This window comes from Anas acuta, chromosome 1 (genome assembly GCF_963932015.1).
Source record: "Anas acuta chromosome 1, bAnaAcu1.1, whole genome shotgun sequence".
In the NCBI taxonomy this organism is placed as follows: domain Eukaryota; kingdom Metazoa; phylum Chordata; class Aves; order Anseriformes; family Anatidae; genus Anas; species Anas acuta.
Genome location: NC_088979.1, coordinates 109,561,339 through 109,586,661, shown reverse-complemented (window position 1 = coordinate 109,586,661; position 25,323 = coordinate 109,561,339). Strand labels below are relative to the sequence as shown.

General features: G+C 46.4%; 1 protein-coding gene across 3 annotated transcripts in view; it reads right to left on the bottom strand.

The window, feature by feature from the left end:
* The window catches only part of RCSD1 (RCSD domain containing 1), a 39,357-nt gene extending 14,635 nt beyond the window's left edge, over positions 1-24,722 (bottom strand). Inside the window, exon 1 of one of the 3 annotated variants that reach the window (XM_068692397.1) lies at positions 24,582-24,722. In XM_068692397.1, coding sequence (XP_068548498.1) covers positions 24,582-24,611 — 30 coding nt within the window. In that variant the 5' untranslated portion in view covers positions 24,612-24,722. Of the gene's footprint in view, positions 1-2,639; positions 2,843-18,013; positions 18,212-24,581 lie in introns of those variants that run through there. The other 2 variants (XM_068692403.1, XM_068692388.1) reach the window with 2 other exon arrangements.
* Positions 24,723-25,323: the final 601 nt, after the last annotated feature.

The window sequence follows — 25,323 nt, the reverse complement described above, 5'->3', positions numbered from 1 at the left end:
ACCTGGGGGAAGGAAGCTACTTCAGTCTGTGCTCCTGCCAAAATAAACATCACCACGCTCTGCCTGGGGTCCAGTGAGAAACACTGGGAAGCAATGCCTTGGTTTCCTTTGAAATTAAAGGGAATTCAGGAGGGAGTTGGCCTGGCAAAGCAGCACTCCCAAGGCAGGCTCGTGCTTTCTGCCCACAGCTTTCCCAGACACCGCGCGTACCCTTCTCGTTTTTCAGTAAGGTAGCTGCAGGACTGAAGGAGCCAGCCGGCCACAGAGCTTGTTTGCATGGGAAAGCTTACACCTCGTGCCCTGGGGGAACTAGCTCAGCTTGCCCAGGGAGCAACGCAGCCCTCATCTGATAGAGGGGCCTGTTTTCAGCGTAACTGAACTCCTTCACAACCCGCTGGTCTCAAGAGACACATTCTCAAACATCTCAGGTACCTGTTTCTGACACAGAAGGCGACATTTGGGGCATGCTGTGCCCTCTCATGGGGCTCCCCTGGGGGTGGGAGTGTGTGGGTGCTGCAGCTTCCCCCCTGGAAGGACTCCCCTGTGCAGGTTGATGGATTGCAGACGTGCTGCTTGCTTGCACATCAAGCATCTGAGAAGTGGTGACAGCACCAGCGCCTCCCACGCTGCCCCAGCGGCTTGGGGTGTCCGTATCTATGGGTATGAGCTAATCCCTTCTCCAAAGAGGCCAACCTACCAAACCATCCTTTTCTACACCTAGGTTCATTTATTGTTCAAGGAAGAGAATACAAAGAAACCTGGAACGGCTCCTGGGTGTGCATCTTAGCCCTACAGCAGAAAATAATGCAGAACGGGCAAGTTTGGGTCCACCTGGGCAAACATGGCACTCTTTTCATTTTTTTCAATGGCAGTAACTAGGTAATTGAATTTTTATTTTCAACCTCTTCTTACAGGCACCAGCTATTTTCTCTCTCATGTAAGTGCAGATCAGATTAGACAGACAGCTTGTAAGGAACTCCCCTTTAAATGAACTAAAGAAAGCTCAGAAATAGTTTTTAATTGCAACTCAACCCAAATTACCTATAGAAAAATCTCCCTAACATGTAGTTTGTAGTTTCATTTAAAGCCATCTCCCTGCGTATCCCGTTTAGATGAATCCCAGGTTTTACCCTCACGCCAACATAATTTGACCTGATTGTTTATCTAGGTCCATGTGAGCACATCAGTGGCATCGAGATTATACTGAAAGGGGAACATTGTTAGGACTGCAAAAGGGGAAATAAGTTAGAAGGGCAGGTTCAGAACACAAACTCCCCCAAAGGAGCAAACTGAAAGGCAAGAGGGTGGGAAAATAACCAAGTCATAGTGTGAGGAAATGAGCAGCAAAAATTGTTAGAGTCCACACACAATCAGAGCCTGTTAATTCTTCTCGTGATCCGTGAAAGTATCACTGAGGCCTGAGCGTAGATTACCCAGGAAGTGGGAGGGCTCACACTTGCGTGGCCCATTTTTTACATCCCTAGAAGGAAATCTCACAGCGACTGTTCCGACTGGAGCTCAGCAGTATACCGGGCCCCTGGCTCAAGAAGCAACACATCCCAAGATGTAAGCCTTGAGTAAACAAGCCTCTTCTTGCTACACTGACCCCTCTACATCCCAGAGAAGCATCTTTCTTCCCGTCTCTCTCTTTACCCTTCTTCACAAATTATTCTCATTGGAGACCTTCCAGCTCTCTGTTTCAGGAGGGATTTATGTGGTTTATTTATTCACTTGGCCTCTTATCTGGCAATGCTGCTGCTCCTTGTCTGGTCATGGTAAATTTTAACTATTGGCAGAAGCCCCAGCTAGAAGTGGCTGCAGCTGTGCTTGCTATGATACCTTGGAGCCAGTCCTGTCCATCACTGTGTTGGCGTGGCCTTGTAGCACCCTGGGATTCGGGTCCAAGGCTCCTACCTGCACTTCCTACTATTCATTACAGAACAGGAACGACAGTGACTGTGCTGTGCTCCACCACAGCAAAAGTTTCTGTGAGCCACATCTCTGCAGGCTTGGCAGACCAGAGCTTTATTGCAGTTACTTTCCAAGTGAGGACAGGACCTGAATACCTTGCAGATCAGTCAGGTATATTCTCTGGGCTGGAAAAGAAATAGTAATTTTCTACTGCTCTCCTTCTGTTGTGTTTTCTTCGATCAGCCTTTATCAGAAGCTAAACACCCCCATTTCACCAATGTCAGGTCTCAGTTTAATTTCTTCCTTTTTGTAACTTTTTCAGTGGAGAGCAAGCTTTTTGTCTGAGTTCAAACCACTGCAGCCTATCTATCGAAATCTGCAAATAAGTTAGCCACAAGAATAACTCCCAGGGGTACAACAACCCTCCTCAGAAATGGTATTCAGGTCAGCACTTAACCAGCCACAGATGAATTAATGCAGGTTGAGTGCACGCCTGAACTCAACTGCAAGGACGTTACACGGCCATAACGATGGCGAAAAAGAGGAAGGAGCTCTGACTGTAATGCAGAGCAGTATGAGGAATAGGGACTTCAAAGAAGCCTTGCATGTTTGTTTTTAGGGGAAAGGGCAGGAAAATCTTACTTTACATAAAACATGTAATAATATGTAAAATTTTCCTTTGTTTGTGAAGAGTTTACCCTAGGAAAACATTTTTTCTCAAGACTTACAGTGGTCTGGTCTTGATTTTCTCCTCTGAGAGTTCCCTCGTGAACTGCTGCCATCTTGGCACTCAGGGTCAGGCACTGCACAAGGGCAACGGGAGGATGTTTCAACCCAGGAGTGACGAGCAGCCTTCCTCCAGAAGACAGCAAGCAGCTCCCAAATACAGTGCAGATGTTTCAGAACTACAGGGACTCAGATCTACCAGATTTAAAGGGTCACATAAGCAAGGCTAGGGAACTGGGTTGGGGTGGGAGATACCTGTAGACAGAAAATAGTAAAGGGGAAAATGCTTTTGAAAGGAGGAGGCAAGTATAACTTTTCCATTATAATGTAACAAAACGGTTGATGTACTTGCACCTTACTTACTAAATGTAGACGGGAAACTCCTGCTGGTTATCCTTTTTCAGGGGATTGAGCTCTACCTATGCCTACACATAAAAGGGCCTGGATAAATAGCACAGTGGTTGGACTGTGGTTTTTCTGAAGAAAGCATTGTTGCTTGTTTGGATCAGAAGCTTGCTCAGGGTCCTTCTCTGGTACTTTCCTCTCAGTATTGGAATTGCCTTAAGATTCTGAACATCAAAATAAATGGTTATCATGAATAAAAATAATAATAATAATAATAAAAAAACACTCTAATTGCACTGGGCAGCAGACACCACTAAGTAGATGGCTGGAGGTAGGTGGTGTGGTGTGCCTGACATGTAAGTGAGGAGCTGTGTCCTTTGCAACAGAATTGTAGGAAACATCTGTAGCCACCAGGAAATTAGAAGTGGCAAATAGAGTGTCTGCTTTCCATTTAAGAGAGTGCATGAAATGAAAACAAAATGAAAATAAAATGAGATAAGGGTCATTTTAACCTACCCTCTGAGAAGTCCCTCCCTTTGCTATTGATGCATTCCTCCTAGCAGAGTGGGTGCAATGCTAACGTTATGTAGTGCTGGTTTTCGTGGTTGATGGAAGGTCAGTAACAACGTCAGCTTTTGCTACCTTTCCCAAAAAGCGCCTCTTCTCATCAGTGTAAGGTGGGACTTCTGGGCTCTCCTCACAGCCTCAGGGAGCCAAAGTGAAGAAAGCAGCCTCCCATTTGCCTACGTGGACTTCGTTAGTGCCATGTCCTAATATCAACAGTCTGGTCTGGAAAGGTCCTTATATAGGAAGAGCATGCCAGCCACCTTGTACTAGTCTTTGGCTGGTGTTGGAAATTTCTGAGGCTGGATTTATGACAAGTTGTTCTTTTCTTTGTGCCACGTTATGTAATTCTCAGGAGTGCCTGGCCTGGCCTCTGCTTTCTAAACAGTGCCAGGTGATATTAGCAAAACCAGCAAGTACCCCTGCAAAAGATACAGGTTAGACCTCGAGTCTCTCTGTTAGTAATGACTGTATTTAGAAATTGCGTAGTGCCTACACGTTCCCAACACAGTACAAGTCATCCTGCTACCACAGCCTCATGTCAAACCTTCACGGGTAGGAGCCTCCGCTGAGAGGGCAACATGCTGGTTGGTGCTTTTGTATCCGTACCTAAGAACTGCCGCATACAGCACGGAGACCGTCCTGGGGAGGCCAGGGTTTTATCTGCCAGGAGAGCACTCGGACCAGTAGGACGTAGGTGCGTGCTTCCTGCTGCCCCAGAGAACCACGGATTCTTTGCTGCATGTTGGCACAGCTTGAACAGGCAGTGTGGCGAGTGCTTGCCCTAGTCCTGCCCTAAGCACTGGGTTAAAAATCATCTCTTGCTAGACAGACCAAAGAGTCCCTAGCCTGCACCTCTTGAGAACAGAACTGAGCCCAGGCTGTCCACTTCCTGAGCAAGTATCTTATCACGTCTGTCAGAGGCTGCCAAGAAGGGTTGATCAAGTGCCATCACTACCAAAAGAGGCAGTGATCTGCAGCACCTGGTCTCTGCCAGGCTGTGCAGGGGCCAGCAAGTACGTCAGCCTGTCCCCTGTAGAGCCCGGAGCAGCTCTTGGCTCTGCCCTGTATAAGATGAGACATCTGGCTGGCCAGCCAAGACGCGCTGCTCAGGGAAGGAGGTGGCAGACCATTTGAAAAGTAAATTTATTATTTTCTGTGTATGTGGAGTCTTTTGGGACTCCCTGACTGAGGCAACTGCAGAAACCTCCTGCAGCGTGTGAGTGTCACCGTTTCCTTTCCTGTGAGATGCACGTTTTGTGAGATGCCTGATCCTGTTTGTGTGCATCGTGCTAAGAGTGTTCTCCTGAGGAAAGGAGTGGACAGGAAAGATGAGGATGTGGATCAGGGGAGATGTAACAGGGAAATGCCTAATTTCTAATGAAATTAGAAATGACCAGGTCAGAGGGGTAGCTCCAGGCTTGTACAGGAGCAGAACTGCAGGCACTGGCTGATTTCTGTGTCAAGCAGGCAAATGCCTTGTGAAGCAAAGGAGCCAGCAGAGTCAGGCAATGATTGCAAGGTTTTTTTTCCAGGCCAAAGACATGGATTACAGTGTTTCAGTTCTGCACAAACCGTATTGTTGATCCTGCACAGAACAACTTGCCCTCGGCTGCTCAAAACCCAGGACAGAACTTTTCTCCAGGGCTGCAGAAATTCCACCCTGACACTCGGTCCTCTGTGGCACGCTGGTTCTCCACAACACACGCATCTGGGGGTGACTGCACAGCGCAAAGCAGAGCAGTCTAAGGTTTCCTGTAGCAAGGGATCAGAGCCCCACAGTCACACAGTGTTGCACAACTTCTCGTGATGGTATCAAACTGGATGCACTCATCTGATGCTGTGCTCACGCCAAGGGAATCATTAGCTCAGACACAGCGTGCACGTGCCCCCAGATCAGGTATTTGCATTTCGCCTCTGTATCCGTGGGATGTTGGCATCCAGATTTTGTGTGGTACTGAGTACTTTGGGCACACATGAATTGAGATGCCTTGTTGACATAAAACTCCTCCTAAGCAAGTCCTGAGAAAGTCCAGCACCTACAAAGGGCTGATACCCCCCCAGAAAACCATCTTTTTAATGGAATTTAAGCCTAGTTTCTAACTGAATTGTTTTTAGTTTGTTTGTTTGTTTGTTTGTTTGTTTTTTTAAAAAGTAATATGCAGCAAGACTGTAAGGGTGTCTTAAGGACATTTTGCTAGACAACAGATTTCATGTCCTGGTCACGTGCATCCCTTGTTTTTATTGGTCTGTTTGTTGAGCTTACCCTTCCTGTCTGTAGCAGCACAGCTGTACTATAACAATTGTCTGCATGCACAGTCAACAAGTGGAGTCAGACTATGGTTTCCCTAGACCTTTAAGTCAACAATGTAAGAGGAAGGAGAAGCTCAAAGAAGATGTTGAAAGTAGTAAAAATGAAACAGTTGAAATGAGATTCAGAAGAGAGAACATGCGAGAATAAGGGGTCAGAAGATACTGAAAGGGCAAGATGACTCCTAATGCAGTGGGCACACAGGAGACCCAGATGAGAGGTAGGAAGGTATGATAACAGGTATTATTATACTCTTAAGTATTATTATTATACTGTTAAGTATCAGTGAGTGACTGCAGAGGGAAGAAGCACTGCCATGTACAGTAAGAAGAGACTGTAATCATCAAGATCACTAGATTTTTAAAGACCACGTTTGCTTGTGGACAATGAAGAGGAAAGGGTAGAAGGACTAGGTGGAGAGGCAAAGATCTACACTGCCAACAAGGCCAGATGCCTACTGACAAGGTGACTGAGAAAGCAAGGCAAGCAGACAAGCCTCATTAAGGTATCAAATCCATTCAAGGAGAAATGGGCTCAGCCTTTCCTGTAAAAGGTCCATGCTTTTATAATTGCCTCATTACCAGCCCAACACAGCCGCTTGCATGCAGGCCAAGCAGCCAACATGGAAATAATTTCAGGCAGCAGGAAAAGGATTGTGGATAAAGTTGATATCTGGCTAAATCCAGTCATACTAAGCCACGCGAGTGGAGAAACAATGAAAAGCACAGCGGCTCCATCCATACACGCAGTACCACAGCCTTTCTCTGGAGCAGCCCCGTGCAAGAGGGGCTTTCCTGTAATCTGAAACAGCACCGTCTTCAAAAACTCATCAGTATAGGTTTTAAGCCCAGATATACCACACAGGTTTCTCCTTTCTTTCATGTTCTTTCTTCTTGTTCTTTGGAGTGCACTAGTGTCCCTATTCCAGACTTACTCGGTTGTGGTGAGGGCGACACATGTCCCTTTAAAAGAGGCTGAGATACTCCAGGTGTAACAGCTTAAAAAAAAAAAAAAAAAAAAGGAATACATCGAGATTCACAAGCTAGTAGTTTAGGATAATGTTCCATTATAAATGGTAATGTATTTCAAACCATCTAACTGCTACCCAGTGGTGCCCTGCATGCTGCAAACTGGAGCTGAGCCATCAGTAACCTTCAGCACTGACATATAAAGATGCAACTAATTTAAAGATGTCTTCAATTACTAAGTTTGACTATATTAGAAGACCAGATGAAAGTGTCCTCTTTTTATGAAGGCCTGGGAACTCAATGCCCTGCCATTTCCTTTGACTTAGTGTCTGTTTAAAAATACTGGCTGTATTTATCTGGAACAAACAGTTTCAAGAAATTGCTGGTCACTATAAATGAGCTTTTGGCCTTAAAAGAACAGTTTCGATGTTGCAGAGCTCTTGCTCCAAGTGAACACCAGCGACACATCTGCAGTCCTTTTCCATCAAGTTTACAATAGTGTTAAGTGTTTGGGGGGAAATATTTTGTGTCTCTAAAACGAGTGCTGTCAGGGAGCCAGAGTCTTGCAGCAGATAACACTGAGCATTGCTGTTACTCAAGAACACCAAAACGTGCATGGGGATGCTGAAAATGAGGTCCCTTACTGCCTCGGTGTCACAAGGAAGGCAACTAATTGGCATTACTTTGGCAGCAAGATTGCTGTATCATCAGAGAGTCAGTGTACCACTTTCCTAAATCACTGAAGATCCCTGCTCTCTTTCAAACAGCACCACTTTTAATTTCCAGACCTAATCTTCTCCAAATGAACACCCACTCAGCTTTCAACTTAGTTCAGGAGGAACTCTGGCTTTTCTTGCGTGTCAAGCAGGATATATAGTCCTGTCATCAACACCTCTCAATCTGATGGGAGCCCTCTAGCAACAAATGCTGTCTGAAAACTTGGTTGATACAACCAGACATGAGCTACTACAGATAACTAAAACACAGATGAAAGGCATGTGGGGGGAAGGAAAGGGGATATTTCTCAGAAATTATCCTTTGTAGGTAAGTCGTTGAGGTCGTGTTGTTTAGAAATCCAGAGACACTCCAGGTCCGGAGCAGCTCCTTCAGAGCCAAGGGCTGATCTCTCCTGCTGGTACAGTGATGCTGATGTCCTAATCTACAGCTGAAAACAGCTGTGACCAAGGCTGCAGCCCGGCTGGATTGAAGCACATGGCTTCCCATGAGTCCTTAGCAGCTTGTACAACCAATATCTAGGATCTGTCCTTGAAAGTCATGCTACTAGAAAATGCCTTCATTGGTGAGATGGTGGTTCTGAAGAAGAGCAGTAGCCACTCTAAGACATTACCCACTTACCTAGCATACTTTTGCATCAGCTCCTTGTACAGAGCTCCATTCCTGGCCTGGGATTTTGCCAGGATCCTCCCTGGCTTCCAGATGTTTCCCTCTCAGACTTCTGATTGCTGTTGCTACTGGTCTGGGAACTGCACACAGCCTGTCAGTTGCCCCAGATTAACTGGTGGTGCCTCTCAGTGTGTATTTCCAGGCCCAGTCTTGGGAGATCTTGCTGCTCTAGTAGGATGAGCGGGGAACTAACACAGGAACAACCGACAAAACCTCCCAGAGAGAGGGCAAGTGAGGCAGTCTGTGAGGCAAGTGCATCCAGTCTCATAGGAGCCCGATCTCTGCTCAGCTGAGGCTCAGGGGAGACAGCTGGGAAGGCAGCGGATGTGTGCACACTATTTGAGAGTGGGGAATACAACACATGAACCATGGTTATCTGACACAGGCCTCTGAGACAAACAGCTTTCTGCTAATTAATGTGCCTTGCAGAAAATTATGATTTTAAACCACTCGAATCACAGTGTGGCTTTGAGTGACTTTCACAGCACTGCAGCTGCAGACCCAGTGCGAGGCTACACTCTGCTCTCACCTACACAAATTGACACACTTGGGTAGCTGCTCTGAAGGAAATGAGCTGACCTAATGGAACAGCCTATGCAGGAAACAGCTCGGCTCTGTGAATCACCTTTCAACTGCTGTTCGGTTTGGCTTCTCCCTTGCTTGCCTCACGTGGGGTGAGGAAAAAACCCTGCTTGTAGCGGAGGTCTGAAATAAGATGAACTTTTGACTGGAGGAGGTTCAGACACAAGGTGCTTCAGGTAGGGAAGGACAGCTCCTGGACTGACAGAGCAGTTAAAGAAGATGACCTTTAAGCAGGTGCATATGCAAACTGCATTAATTGCCTAATCTGAAACTATTCAGAAGGCCAAATTAGAAATCACAATCACTGAACTGTCAAAAAACAGACACAGAGAATGTGAGAAGCAGGAACAGTTCAAAATGCTTTGGTTAAATGCTTTTTGCAAGTTGATTGTGATACCTCCCAATTTAAACTTGATGCTAGATAAAGTCTGGTTGCAGCAGCACAGAGATTCAACTCTTCTCAATTTATCATGCAGGGAACGGAAAATCAAAAGGGTAAATGAGCCTACACAGAGCTCCCAACTGCTGCAGCTTCCAGGACTCATCAGTTAGGCCTGTGCAATCTTTGTAACACATTGCTATTAAATTAGGTCTACACTGGATACAAGCAGGGCAGAGAAGGAGATTTGTATTTATCTAGGCCAGGAATTTAGTCTAAAAAGATATGCAGATATGGAAGGGAGGAAAGCAATAGTAAGCATGCAGCTAGCGGCCAACTTGAGGTGTGAACGCTAAGCTACATCCACAGAGATGTCTTTTTAGTGTGACCCTGGAGGGCTCAGCAGCCCCTGCTGCATTTAGGAGCTGGGTCTGCGTGACGGCTTTCTCAGCAGCTGCCTTCCCTTTGTCTCTGCCTGGAGCTTCTAGGTTGTGAGCCCTCTGAAAAGCCAGGCCTAGGCTGGGCCGATGAATCCAGGCAGCTGCAACTTACAGTTATGTTTGCAAATGTCCTTCTGAATTTTCAAGCCAAGTCTGGATCAGCTGTAACGAGGCATTAGGAAATTAGTGATTCCCATAGGTAAATGGCTCTAACATACACCCTAAGGAGAATGCACACAAGCAACTCCTGAGCTACAGCTTAGTCTTTGACATGGATTTTTTCTGTGATCTGTGAGATAATTATCTCTGTTTCTGAGTTAACCTGCATATAAAATTATCCCAACAACCCCATTAAAGAGAAAACCAATGCCTATAGGATCTTTGTAATACCCTACCTATTATTCCAGTGCTCTATTTCCTTTTCTCAATGTCTGACTGAAACTCTTGCACATTCTTTCTGTGACAAGAAGAGGGACCAAGCTCCTTCAACCTCAGACACAGTTTCTGCAGGTGGGGCACCGGAACCAGGTGTACAGGAAGTGTAGGCTCACTGCCTGCATGCCACTCAGTGAGTTCAATCAGCGCTAGGAAGCTCTGGCCAACGTGTTTCTGGGCTTGCCAACCTTAAAATGAAAGGTTCTGTAATGAAAAATGATATTCAATTTACAAGAGCATGATCCAGAAATACTTAAGTTGCAGAGCAGACGCAGAAGTAATACATGTAACAGCTGCATTACTTGACAGGTTTCTTTCCCACAGGCTACAAAAAGAAAAGGCTTCCAGCTTTGGCCTTTGAGAATCTACAGCCTACACTGATGCTTGCTACAAGGGTTCAAAGAGCTGCTGTGGATGATGGAGACCTCAGTTTGCTGGGTCAGGGTGTGAAGCTGCTGCGGGAATGGACCATGTAAGACGGGTCCTGGAGCTCTGTGCTTCTGGGCAATGCCCTGCAGGGTCTGGCGTGGAGAGCGTTGCCAGTGGGTCACTCACTGCAGGTGCCCAAGGGCAGAAGTGGAGCAGTGTAAGTCTGAGATGCCAGTGCCAAGGGCCGGAGACTGGGGTGGGAAGTCGGAGTCAAAGACGGTGCAGGAGGAGAGAGGCCAAGAAGAAATCCTGTGGTGACTGTGCACAAAGGCTTCTTGAGTTATACAGAGTAGGGCTTGTTATTACATGAGATTAGAAGTACTGATATTAGAGGAGAAGATGTTGATCTGGGAGATGAAAGAGCTATACAGAGCCCGCCTCAATATTACATAAGATTAATAGTCCTGGCACTAGTGAAAAAGACAGCTGTGCTGAGAAGGGAGATGAAAGTGACAGTGCTAAAACTGTTTCCTCTCTGTAAGGGTGATTGCCCGACCTGTTACATGTATGTGCCCGACCTGTTACCTCATACTCCCACATATTCAACAATCCATCCCTTTTCTTCCACTCTGCTCTGTTCACAGACACCTGCTGTCTCCAGGATCAGTGTGCATGTGTGTACTTTTTTGCACTGACAGTGCCTGTGCCTCCAACAAATGAGGATCTTGCACCTGGCAATGAAAACGCTGGGTTTTCATGGAGGGACAGTGTTCAGAACTCCGTGCTCTTTGTAAAGACTAACAAGGAAACCAAATTAAACTGCACACATCTCACAAGTTAAACACACTCTAGCTGCAGGGCCCAAGAGCTGAAATTCCTAGGAAACCTGGCACACAAGCTCAAGTGTGTGTATATGAAAAAAGAGGGGAGGAATGAAGAGGACCTTTTTCATCTGAACTTACATCAGTGGAAGACGGCACTCAGCAGAAAGGTATTTGAAGAGGATTGACTTGAATAATCCATGATTGCTGTTGCAGCACGCAATTTTAGAGGATAAAGAAATCCATCCTTAAAACAGGAAGCAAGAATGTAAAGTAGCATTGGTTTTGAATTATACATAGGCAATAATAGAACACTTCCCAGAGTCTTGCAGGTATTATGTCAGTTTGTTTTGACTTAAGTTTCCCATGGGTAGAAGTTTGTAGGGCTTGAACAATGTGATGTAGCAGGAAGGAATCATAAATGTTTTCGGGTCTTGATGCTGAAGATCCACTAACTCCTGCTAGCAGTTCCACGCATAGAAGGACTGCAAGAACAGCATTGTCCTCCCCCTCTGGTGGCCCCAACGATACTGCTTGGATTCAGCAGAAGGTAGCTCCTGACACTGTCTTTTGAATGTTCTCTCATGAGTTAAATCACTCATGGAAAAGAGGTTTCCTGTGCATTTCAATAATTATTCCAAACCCTACTAGATCTCACTGCTAGAAATCCTTCCTGCTGTTTGGTGAGATATACATCCTCCTTTTAATTTGATCCCATTATTCCCAGGCACTAAATGATTCCGTTTCCTCTGTATTAAAAGGTTTAGACTGCTGTCCTCTGTCCAACTGCACAGCCACCTTGACTTAATTCCATTTTTCCGAGTCAGCTTTCCCTCTCCTTCGCATTTTTGTGTAAAGACACAAAGCTCTGAACAAACAATCAGTCTGCATGCTCTAGATACTGAGGCTTTCCAAACTGTGCACATTATTCATCGTCCTTGAAAAGCTGTGATCTATGTAAGCAATATATTTCTTGCCTTAAGAAGCAGTATGTAGCATGGTTCAGTGATAAAGCATCAGGTAAAGGTTTTCTATTTTGGGAAGTACTTCAAGGCGCTCAGAAAAGTACCACTGCGTGCCACAGCTACCAACCTGCACAACAGCACAGTTTAAGCTGTGGTCCTATCACGCTAGGAGCATGCATTTCAGAAGCCTGAGATGAACAGTGGTTTTGTTGAAGCTGGCAGTGGTAAATCAATATCCCTTGCAGACTGGCCACTACTCATCCACACTGCCTATAACAGCGTGTATCGCATTACAACGGGTGAACAGGTTTCCTTGCACATGGACACTAGGATACAGAAAAGAGCTTACCACCTCGTTGCCTGTTGTATGGGGTTCAGGCTCTTTGAAAACATGATGCTGACGAAGAAGGGAACAATGTCATGCATCTGTATCAGCTGTCAGTTTAGCAAGTGAGGCCTGTGTCTTTATCTGAAGAAGACTTTGAGAAGTACCTTTTAGCAAGCAACGTGTTCATATCTGACAGGAATGTGGTCTAATCTCTTCTCTCTTTCTCAGAGGTGAAAGCTTCATTTGGCACTAGTGGGGCAGATAAGCCTCGTCTCTGTCAGTACATTACCGGAACCCATGTACTGAGGGTGAGATATCACAAAGATATGCCTCATACTGGATGTGGATGTAATAGCATTGCTGGCAGAAGACCATAGCTGGATACATTGTGGCTTGGATGTAGCGAGACACCTACCTGAGGCACCCTAAAAACAAAGTGCCCATGCCTCTGACAAGACCTGGGTGTGAAGCAACCATGCAGTAAGTATGTAAAGTAACTTCTCCTTACACAACAGATCTCCCATCTCTAGACCAAACTCATCCTAATGCATGCTGTGTTGCAAGCTGCTGAAGACATGTAATTGTAAGACACCCAAACAGGCTGTGTAAGTATCACAGCACCTACAAGCAGCAAGAAGGCTTCACCTGCAAAATAGCCCAGTCCTCCCAACAGGTTCTTTTGCTGCTGGGTTCAGCTGTTGTCTCAGATCCCAAACTGAGGCTGCAGAGTTGGTATTTCAGGAAAAGGAGCATCCACCCTTTTAGAACTGTTAACCACCCACATGGAAACAGAGAGGAAAATCATCCCTCGTTTGTATGGGCTTGGTCAGTCCCATGAGGGAAACCAGCAGCACCTATGGCAGCAATCTGTAAAGCAATGCTGATGTTTTCCCCTGTTCTTCAGATAAGCAGATCCTGGGAATGCGGCAGAGAAGGTATGCATAATATGCTGCTCGGCAGTAATGTGTCCTGCCAGTTAGATTGTAGAGTACAGGAAGGAAGGCTTTTCCAAAGAGCTATCAGCATGACCTGGGATACTCAGACACCCAAAAGTCAAAACGAGGATCAAAGGAGAGGAAGGGTTATAAAGAATCATCCCTTCTTTACTGGCACAGGAAAAGCTCTAATTCTTAATTCCTTAAAAGCACACCATTTACAGGGTCTCCTCTACAAGTAAGGGTCACAGCACAGCCCATGGGGTTTGGTTTTGATCCCCTCTGTCCCTCAACAGGGGGCCTCATCCAGTCTCTGGACTGGGGAAGTCCAGCTCTGCTGCAGACGTGCTGTTTACTGTCAGGCAGGTCCTAAACTTGTCCAGACCTGAGGAGTAAAATGGGGTCACATGGTACCTCTCCTACTACATGTCAATACCTTCTCGTTTAGTTAGACAGACATCCTGTGTCACTTTGATGAGTTTGGGAGAAAACATTGAAAAGCACTGCATTTGAGGTGAAAACGTTGTTCAGCAAAATGAAAAATAAATGAGAAAAAAGAAAAGTGAAAGGGGAAGGTTTTAACTTTTGGAATGAGAACGAAGCTTGAAAGCTTGAAAACTAGAATAACTTCCTGAGAAAGGTAAACTGTTTCCTGGCAGAGCCAACCATGGCATGCTGCCTGTACTTCTCTTGGATCCACAGCTGCAAGGGTGGGCAGAGAACTCGCTCAACCCAGCTCACCTCCACATGGCTTACTGTCCTGCTGCTCTGAGGGCCATAATGCACACAAATTTCAGCCCTATTGGCTACACAGTAAGTATCCTTTCCTTCTTCCCCTTCTCTTCAGTCCTCTCAAGTGATACACCCTTCACACAGTTTTCCTAGGGTCAGGGTAAGCAGCTCTGCAGAAAGACAGTTGCCCTGTAGTTTGGGAGACAGTGTTATTCCCCGTAGCTTCTGGAAGGACGCAGCAATTAGGGGAATGTGCTCTGGAAATGTGCTCTGTTGTAATGTCTGGTTGACCACAGCAAAAAAGAAGAAACGGCTTCTGACCCCACCTGTAGAAGCCTCAGAGAGCTGAGGGAGGGGATGTGTCTGAAAAGCAAGAAGTTTCTGCAGGTGAAATGTGGAACAGAGGAGTCTGAGGAATTTTCTCTGAGCTGCTCTGCTGCTAGATAGAGTGGGGCAGGACCCTGGGCCTCTTTGTGGGATCACCCGACAAAGGACGGGGCTACTGAAAAGAGCAGTGGACACAGTGCTCCCCAAACGGCCCAGAGGAGGACATGTGGTATGGGGAGAGCACAGGGATGGGGGCTGGAGCTACGTCCAGAACGGTGCACAGAAGGAAAGTGGAAAAGTGAGCAGAGAACTGCTCTCAGGCCTGGAAAAGCTTTTCCTCTGCTGAGCCGGTGTAGCAGCAGGCAAAACGAAGATCCAGCAGGAGCTAGCTGCAGAAAAGAGATGGGAATGGAGGCATCAAAGAAAGACATGAAATCTCTTGGTAGGCACAAAGGAGAGAGGAATCTTCCCGAACTAAAGCTGCTTGCTGCACCTTCACAGCTTGGGGGACCCACTGCACCACAGGGAGCCATCAAACTGAAACTGTCTTGGATTGCTTCCCCTTGTTTTGTGAGTAAAGTTCAAATGTCTCCATGCTCCCAAGCTCCTACAGAGAGGCTGGAAAGAGGAATGCCATGACTGCTGTTGACTATGGGCTGCAGAAAGCCACAAGAACTTTCAGTGAATGCCTTCACCCACAGTATTTTCAGCAAGGTTTAGTGCAGCTATGAGAGTGAGACAGCTTGGGCCAACTCTGAAGGTGTAAACTAATGATTCCCAATCCTTTTTGTACTGTGAGTGCAAAGATTTAGTGGCTGCTTCTTTCACAAGTAGCTCAGCTTTCACTGATTTCACAGCTTTTAAATACGAACTCCTGAAGTTAGCAGTCTGTGGTAGAAGCTTCATGATTTTAAGTTCTTTTGATTGGTCATAACAGTGGAATGAAAACCGATTCTCAGACCTATCTTGCGTCAATGAGCTGGGTCTTTCACAAAAACAAACAAATAAAAAAAAATAACATCAGCAGAGTCACAAAATTATATGAACTGGCAAGAATGGGGTTTGGCTGCTATTTTCTCTCTCTTGGGGACGTTAAATGGCTACAGGTACTGGTTTCAACGTAGTACATTCCTGGTAGCAGAATGTCTAAGACTGTAGGAATTCTCCCCTAAAGAGCCCCCAAAATACACTAACCTCTCTAAGAAAGCGAGCCCAACTATCTCGCTTCTGTAGGTTTTTCAAAAACAGGGTCTTCCTGCCAGAGACGTGATGGAAATCAGCTGGCTAGGTCAGCCCTCTGCCCTTCTTTTTTCCTAATGCTCGTAATCCCCATGCGTCCCACTAGAGCAAAGAGCTTGCCAGTTATGCCAGCAGCAAAGCACAGAAGAGCTCTGCATGCTACCGACGAAACAAATGGGGAAATGACGGAACTTCTCGTTCCTGTCGCACAGGAGCATTAAATGTATTTTCAAAGCAAAAGACGGTAATGAGCCTCTCTGTCTTGCTCACACTGTCTGTGAAAAGCTCTCAGGAGGAACAGAGAAGAGAATTTGCAGGTGGGAACTCAAGTTTTTGCTCTTTGCTCTATTCTGGTCTAATATCTTCTTAATTTTGGGACATTAACCACCTTTTTGGAGGGTTGGGGCAAGGGGGGAAGACCAAGTGTGCTACTTTTAAGATGTTCTGGGAGTTGAGATGTTTTTAAAAATAAGAATAGATGGCAAAATCTACAGCTGATCAGAAAATAAGGTAACACAGGGAGTGAGTGGGAAATAGAGGAAAAGGGGCAGAAACAAAAGGACGAGTCATGGACTAGATACTTCAGAGAAGCTTCCTGACAGACCTGCCGTGTGTGTGACACGTGGCTCCCAAAAGGAAACGAAGGCCTGTGCCTTACTACTCTAAAACACCCCTGCAGCAGACAACAGAAAGTACTTGAGGGGTGCAGTCCCGTGTGTGTGCAAAGCAGAGGAGATGGGGCAGGGTGTCCTCAGCATGACAGAATTTTTGTTTTAGTCCTCATTTATTCTTTGTTCCATATGCGGCTTCCTGTGCACAGCAGTTACAACAAATTAAGAGCTCAACTCCCCCTCTGAGACATCACAGGACACTACATAGTGAGAAAGAACAAAACAAGCATTAACGGTTCCTGATGCAGGCTCTGTCCAGTCTAAAAACCCTTACAAATCTACGTAATTGTCATGCTGCATATCGGCTATGCTGCACTGGTTGAAGCAGTGCTTGGTCCTTCTCCACACCAACGTTTTTTAGTCTGTTGAGGACTTTTCTTGTAATGAACACGCCTGATCTGTAACCCTTGCCTGTAGGGCAGGCTAGCACAGCTAACAAGGATGTGATGTTAACACCTGTGTGCTATCAGAACTGCCCCGCTGTGCTATGTGCTGGAAATCTTCAAAGAAAAATTATAGTGGTGCCTCAAGCACACTGCTCCCTGGCTTTGTGGCATGTCCCTGGCTGTTGGTGCCACATCAACACAAAAAGGCTTCTCTGTGAAGATAATACAAAGTGTTTAGTAAGATCTGTGTCTGGCTGAAAGAAATACCCAAAGTCCTCTTTCGTCATTTGAGGTTTTGCCAATGTTGCAATCACCTTTCTACCTCCTGTGCCTCTCTTAAAAAAAAAAGAAAAAAAAAGTATCTTTTTCCTCTGAAATCTAAAAAGACATTTAAAAAGCTAGTGAATCCAATCCACTTTCACTCTCATTTCATACGAATGGGAAAGGAGACAAGGAGAGGCGAAATGCCTTGCCTAAGAGGCTGCTGCACGGGAGAAGGCTTGGACTTAAACGCCAGGGCATCTTCACTTGTGCTTCCACAGCCCTGTCCATCAGCAGTGCCCATCAAGAGACAAGAGCTCCCACTCCCTCAAGGCACGAGGCACACAGCACGAAGAGAGGCACAGGAACCGTTCCGTGGGTGTGCTAGCCCTTCACCCCGCTAAAGCAAAGGCTCTCAGGTTCTCTTTCCTGGACCAAAATGCTGCTGATAATGAAAGTGAGACTGCACCATCCACGTGGAACAGGGGCAGCAAGAGGGTCTAAATCACAGCTGCTGCTGTGTGGGTCGGGTAGGAACCAACCCCAAGGTGCCCGCTAATCCATACGGTTTGATCACTTCTCCTTATGCACCCAATTTCACTGATTTTTTAACTGATTTAAAAATGATCCCATTTAAAACGTTACTTTTGTTCCCACCTCAGAGACTAAAAAAGTAAATGGCAGCCCTTCATTCCCCTTCGCAGATGTAATTTCTCCCTACACTGACCCCCTCCTCCAAATCTGGACTGAACCCTGCAAAATATTCTGAGGTGGAGCGGCGGCGAGAGGCATTTATCTGAACCTCAGCGGAAAGGTATTTTGAGCTGTCTTCAGTGAGAAATGGCTTTGCAAGGTGCAGCTAGTGCAGATCTGCGAGTGAGCCACAAGCAAGTGGAAATTAAAGTTTTCTTTACCTCCATGTCCTGCCAGAGAGATGTCCTCGGGGCAATCTGTCTTCCCCACCCCTTTCCCTCTTATCTGCGGGAAAACTTCAGCCAAGCCAGAGCAAAATCGCGCTGCCGTGGAGGGTAGGTAATATCCACGCTCCCGCTCAGCTTGAAAACTGACAGAGCCCAGTGAGCTGCCCTGCGCTACGAACAAGGAAGAAGGGCGGGTGGGTGAGAGGAAGGGAGGGAGGGGAGAGGAGGGGGAGGCAAGGCAATCAGGGTTTAAATTTAGACACAAATCTAAACAGATACTGTCCTTCCCGGAGTGCTGGGCTCATGAGACAACAAGCAGCAAACTTTGCTGCTGTGCCCAAACTTGGGGACACCGTATGTGTATTTTCTCCCTCCCTTTCTATCTACCCTTTGTATTTCTAGCACCTCATCTTTCTCTTTTTTTTTTTTTTTTTTTTTTTTCCTTTTTTTCTCCCCTACCCCGTTTTGCCTCTATTTTTTTATACTTGCTTCTTTTCCTTGCATCTGCTCCCCCCCCCCCCCCACGCCTCTGGGTCTTCCCCCCTGTCCACTCTTCTCTCTCCAAGCCTGCAGGGTCTCCTCCTCGTTGTTTACGATCTTTTTTTCCTGTAACTCTAGCTTCCCTTCTCTCTTCCTTCACACTTTTCTGTAATTTCCTTCAGAGTAGACTGTCTTCAGAGTGGTTGGAGGGGCAGAAGAGGAGCAGAAAGCAGCTGGCGATTGCATTTGCACAGAACATTAAGACTTTGGTGCCCCGGTCCACGGCTGGGACTCCCAGGCACTGTATCAGCAGTCCTGATGTGCTCCTGGGCAATTCCCAGATGAGAGACTAGGGCTTCACTGGGGAAGGTGAGGCACAAATGCTGGCAGAAGCAGAGGGTCCCCAGGCAAGGTGTCACGGGCTAGCTCTAAAGCAGAACTAGCTCTTTCTGCTCTGAATCCGTTTCTCACACTACCAGGTGAGAAGCTGCATGTCACTCTTCCCTCCTTTTGCAGGGAAGGGCAGGCTTGGACACTGGAAATGAGAAGCTTCCGTGGTGCTAGAAAAGCTCAGATGGGAAAAACTAAGCCTCAGGAATGTTTTGCTACGGTTTCCTTTTCCATTCAGACCACAGTGTTGGAAACTATACATCTCGTTCCTGTTTTAGCAACTGTTTGCACATGCTCCTTCTCAAGAATTTCAGTCCCCACCTCCTGAGAACAGGGTGGTGCAGAGGAATTTGGAAACACTCCCTTTGTCTTCTGCTGGCTCCCTTGCTTCGCATGCAGCTGCAAAGTGACACAATTTCATGTCGTCATCTCGGGCTGATACCTTGGGGGCACAGGAGGGTTAAAGCATCTTTTCTGAAAGGGATGCATACTTTTCCTTCACAGTGTTTCACAAGTCCCTGCTGGCTGCGTAGGAAAACACTCCAGAATGAATTTAACTGTGACCATCATCACATCCCAGATTATTGTTACCAATAAATCATCTCAACGTAATTGTTCTTACAGGATAGTTAACTTTTGCTGCACCGCACACTGTAGGGCTCCTGTAGGTCTTTAGAAAGTACAGGAATTAGTGTATTTAAATCATGATCTCCTCGGTTCAATGTACAGTGGTTACTCCGTCCTTAGCCAAAAGAAGGATACGCTGAGCTGCCACAATCTGGAAGTTAGGCAAGAGGACTAATTAATCTTCTGTTGATGAACCACTGGATTAGCTGAATCCCCTCTGCTGTAAGCAACCAGCAGATGCTGCGTGCAACTAGAAATCTAAGAAAATACAGATGAAGAATCTAAAAGGATTATAAAAATGAAAGTCCTTCTTGATTGGAAATCCTACTGACTCCTTCAAGTCGTGACAATGGCGCGCTGGGAGAAGGGACAGGAACTGCAGTGCTGAGAAGCAGGGTGAGCAGAGAAGGCAGGACGCTTTGGCTGCCCATGCATTGCCTACTGCAGGGGCTGAAGGAGAATTTCATGCTCAGGGGTTTCTCTGTCAGTGTTGGTCACGAGTGTCATTGTCAAGATGTCTGCCGTGTAACAGACCGTCAAAATCAGATACCTCTGATGACTGCTTCATTCTGCTCAGGGTGTGCTTCAGTATTTTCTTTCTGCTTTCAGGGTTTTTACCCTGTGGAGGAAACTGTCTGCTTAGGCCTCCAGAAAAGGAAACTGCTAGGCAGAGATAGTATCACTTTACCCGCACTAATAAAGCAAAGGGAGTTAGAGCTGCCCCACCATGCTTCTTCACTCTATTTATTTATGCTCCAAAGTATCGCACCGTAAAGTAAATTTTTCTGCCAGCAGAATTCTCGGTGCCATTGTTCTAAGTATGGTACATAATTGTCAGTTTATTAAAGTTCTTCTTTCTTCCAGAAGTAGGGTACACGTTTTCCTCCACATAGGAAGACACGAGCTGTGGATTTGCTCTAGGCTTTCTTGTTTCTTGTCTGGAAACCGCCAAAATCTGCAACAACCAACCCCCGTGCTTTAACTGCAGGAACCTTGTGACAAATGTTATTAAGGGAGGTTACACTCAGGAACTGGGTGTTTTACATGATGTCTACTTGCAAGTATGAATGTGAGATATTCTGGAGCATGACTCTCTGCATCTCTGTGCGCATCTCTGTTGACAGACCTTCTGGGATATAGCAGCATCTTTGAGACTAACTTGCTGGTATATGCAAACAAATATTTCTACCTCTGTTCTTCTCAGGAGATTAAAAAAATAAAAAATAAAAAAAAATCCAACCCCCATAAGTGACATTAAACCAGACTCTAGGGGGAAATTTCATTTGAGTGAGAAAATGCTGTGACTGTGGACCCCTGGATTTTGCAGCTTCCCAGCTGGTTATCTTCAATACGTGTGAGGCCAAAAGAACGAGTTTGCTTCAGGCCAAACGACTGGAGCTCCTGCTCCATGTAGCATGCTGGGGGAGAGGTGCAAGGCAATCATTCATCCTGGCACGCCTGCTTCTGGCATGCCAGAAGAGGCATAAGTAGTTCTGCCATGGTCAGCAATGCCTCGTGTAATCTTTGCTAGCCTCTTGCACTTTGGCATTGAATTATGGAGAAAGGGGCTTCTCCACGATACCAGCCCAATAGAAAGGAGATGCGGGGACAGAGCAGTTCTTTGTTCAGAGATGACTCAGGAAAGAAAGCCTTTGAGGGCATCTGAAACTTTGACTCGGATAGTTGTGTCCCCACAGCTAGCTCTTTGGGTGTGTCTGTGTGGGTGCTGAATCTGGGAAGGTCTGTTTGTGGGGGTGGTGGATTAGCGAAGGGTGGAGGGAGCTGTGGGTCCCCGCGAGATAGATTGGATCTCTGTGCTTTGTTAAGGTGTTTGGTTAGAGGTTATTAGGGCCTGCCTGTGAGTACCAGGATCCAAAATTGTTCTGTCCATCTGTATGTCCGCATTTGGCTGGTGATGCCCGCATCATTTTCCAGAATTTTTATTATTAACCAGCAGCCGTTACCAGGTTAAGTTTTTGACCCTCCCAAAAATGTAATTTAATTTTCAACTGAAAAAAAAGGGGATAGGATGACCACAGAAAAAAACACTTGCATTTCAGAGAGCAATCAACTCTAACAGCCAGCATCCTGTTTTGGGCTGGGTTTATACATCAGCTCCTCTGACAAAGGCAAGCTTGCAGGAAGTGAACGTGAACAACATTTTCTCTGGGAAACTTGCTTTTTGAACCCCCCTGTTCTGCTAACTGCATTCTGAAGTATCTGCTCCTGCTTACCCTCCCCTCGCCCCTCAGCATTAAGCTAACGCTCCAAACGCTCAGCCTCACCCTCCTCTTCAGGGAGTTATCAGCAGGAAATGAAGTCAGTTGGAACGCTTTGTACTATCAACATTTTTTGCTCTAGCTCTGCAGCTGCAGTGAAGCACATCTGAGAACACACACACACACACGCTCACACACACATGCTCACGTGCGACCACGCGCGCGCACACAAAAACTCACGTGCCAGGCACTGCACTCGTCTGGGAATTGATGTGACTGGGCAAGTCCCATTCCCAACGATGCTTGAATTACATGAAGGGACATGGATCTCAGGGTTCCTGCTAAGCTGTACTAGGCAGGGAGCGCAAGGCTGTGCACGTGCTGTGCAGTGGCCACATAAAAAAGTATTTGATTGACATTAACTGAAACAGTTGAATCATTTCACATGTTCCTGATTGCCAGGCTGTGTCTGCGTGCTAGCATCATGGTTCTGTGCAGATTAACCAGGCTTCTTCATCTCACCAGAGGAAACTTTAAAGAAATACTGCATTGTATAGGGAGCATTTCACCTGCTAGGCCTTGCGGCAGTGGCTGTGCTCTTAGGAACATGACCACAGTGAGGTACACCAACATCATTTATGTACAGGTAGCTACAGTCACCTCCAGCAGCACTTGATTTTCTTGGGAGAGCTCTGCTTTCATGGCTGATCTGCTTGACTTTGGAGAACAAACTGAACTGGGGTACTGTGAGGCATGGCTGTACCCCCTTTATATCAATACTGGGACAAACATTATCAGCATCAGCCGCGGCCAGTCTCTAGACTGAAGGGCTACTCTACCAGTTCCTTGTTTTAATGTGCAACAAGACCTAACAGAAACACAAGGTTACAATCAGAGCGTGGTTGTGGTCACAGTGCCTGGAAGCTGTGCTGGATATTGTTGCATCCCCAAGCATCACCGAAAGCAGTGTCGCAGCTGGCCCTCTTAACAGCTTCCTCAGCATGCAGCCCAAGCCCTGACTGACCAGCAAAATTTTCTGACTGAACAATGAACAACATTTCTGCTCCCTAATGGGTTATCTGCAGAGGAAGCTTGCTCTGCCATTGTCTGTGGTAGTCGTAAAAATGTAAAATGACTTTTAGCCGAATCCCAGGCCGGTGCTATATTCATTTCACCTTTCTTTAAAAAAGAATTATAGATGAAAGAGGCAGAAAGTAAATTCCCAAGCAATATAATTTGGGAACTTTGAGGAGAAGAACAAATAAATGCATTACGCGCAAGCACGCAACACCTTTTAATGTTCAGCAGCGTTCTGTGTTGTGTGAAGTTTCTTAATAGTAGTCGTACTGCATCGTTTGACAGGGCCGGTATCTCCTCAAGCTGATAACTAACCTCCATTTTTAGAAGCAATTTGCATGGTGGGTCTCATGTGGCACCCAGTGTTGGCACTCCAAAGCCCTGAGCACTTCAGCTTTTGCCAGAGCTGATTCAGACGTCAGTCCTTTCTGTCAAAAGCGGCGGCGAGTGACTTTAATCACTCTGGCTGTCATTTGGGTGCGGAGAGCTGGCCTGGCTCACAAATCAAGCACTGTGCAGAGCCAGACTGCATAGCCCACAAGCGTTATCTGGACAAAGGAAGGTTTCTGTTCATGGACAGACTGCAGGATCTAGACAGGAAGCCTGGCCCAGCTCGCAGCTAGACTGTGCGTCTGAAGAGAAAACCTGCTCAGCCCAACAAAGAACCACGCTATCTGAGGAGAGCTGGCTCGGGGCAAAAGCAGCTATGAAGAGGGCAGCCAGAGCATGATGACATACCAGACAGGATGGAGACCTTTCTGACTTTCTGGCTAAAATACACCTTCTCCGGAGACATGGCCCCCAAATTCAGCCTCCAACCCATGACTTGTAAGCTATGCTGAAATTGAGATTGTTCCACTAACTGGCCAACGCCTGGAGGGCGTAAATAGGCTCAATCTACAGTAAGATGTTACTGTATGTTTATCGTTTTGGTGATGTAAATCAAACATAAGTTGAAAAGGAGAACTAGTGGCTAGCAATACTTTCCTGGCCTTGTTATGCAAGGATCCTGGAAACCCCTAGACTCATTGCACCACAACAGAAAGAATCCTTCTCCTTTCTCTGAGATCTAGCTGGGGAAGTGAGAGGCCTGGAGATTTACTTCAGATAACACAGTGCTTCGGAGCAAGCTGAAAGGGTTAAAGTCTGTATCCCTCACCCTACAGGCTGGCCCAGCACTACTCGTGCAAGATGAACAGGACCAGTAGAAGCCCCCTTCCTTCAGCACAGTGTGCAAGGCAGCCTAGACGCCAGCGTGCACTGCCCACAGTGGAGTGTACTCAACAAATCCTGCTCTTTTTTATCAAAGAGCCGATGGTATTTGCCTCAATAAATCCTGCTCAGCGCTGAACGCCCACTGGGCTCGGCCCAAATCCCCCAAGAGGGCTGCGAGCAGGTGTGCTCCGGGCGCCTCCTGCAGCCGCAGCGAGCAAGGCTGGGCAGCAGCACCCCTTGGCGGTGCTGCCGGGGAAGGCTGCAGGAGCGCTGCAAGGCTGCAGAGGGAGAGGGTGCAGAGGAAGAAGTTGCAGATGTGGTGAAACTGTTTGGGTAACAAAATCACAAGTCCACACGCGTCCTTCCTGGTGAAGGACAGATAGCTACCTCCAGCTAATGAATTTAAACTCCTTAACTTAAAAGCATTCCCCCTTTCTGCGTTGACTTCCCTCCCCACAGAAAAAAAGAAAAAAAAAAAAAAAGGAACTGACATCTCTTTCCCTCATCTCCTTCATTTTCTTTCATTTCTATCCCTTCTTATTTCCATGGCATACCTTCTCTCCTGTAGTGACGCCACCAACCATCTCCTGTCTGCTCCATATCACGCTCTCCTGCTCTCCAGTAAGATCCCCCACGCATCATCCTCACTCCACCACTCATCCCAGGGGCTGCAGCTGGAAAATACTGCTCCCCTCCCCCTGGACATGAGGGCAGGACTGCTGTGAAAACGAAGAGAAAGAAGTGTTTCTGTGTATGCACACTTGTATGTTGGGGAGAGAGGAAAGATGAAGCAATGTCTGTTTCAGCCAGCAAAATCACTAGCGAAAAGAGTTTGTTGCAGTTTGTCTTCCTCAGACCCTTTTTGTTCCTAAACCGTTTCCTCTAGACCAATTTTGCCCATCTCTTCCTTATTCTTTTCACTTCTGTACAACAGTTACTGCCATTTCCCCTTCAACACTTTCCGCTCCTGCCCCGTCACCTAAATATAGCCCATAAACCTATATATACCTATATAAAGGAAACTTTTCCCACAGCCTCTTTTTCTCTCACACCTCACTCCTTTTCCTGTCCTGTTTTCTCCTGAGATATAACTTTGCCCCAAGATATAACTTGTCCTGTATCACAGGCAAGCGCATGTTTACTACCACTGCTGCTGGTAGTAGTAGCTACCAGCAGTAGTACCAAGTAGTACCAAGTACCAAGCGACATGGCTGCATATAACAGGTTGAGAACAATGGTGTTTTTTGTTTGTTTTGTTGTGTTTTGTTTGTTTGTTTTGCCTTTCAGTCGAAACAA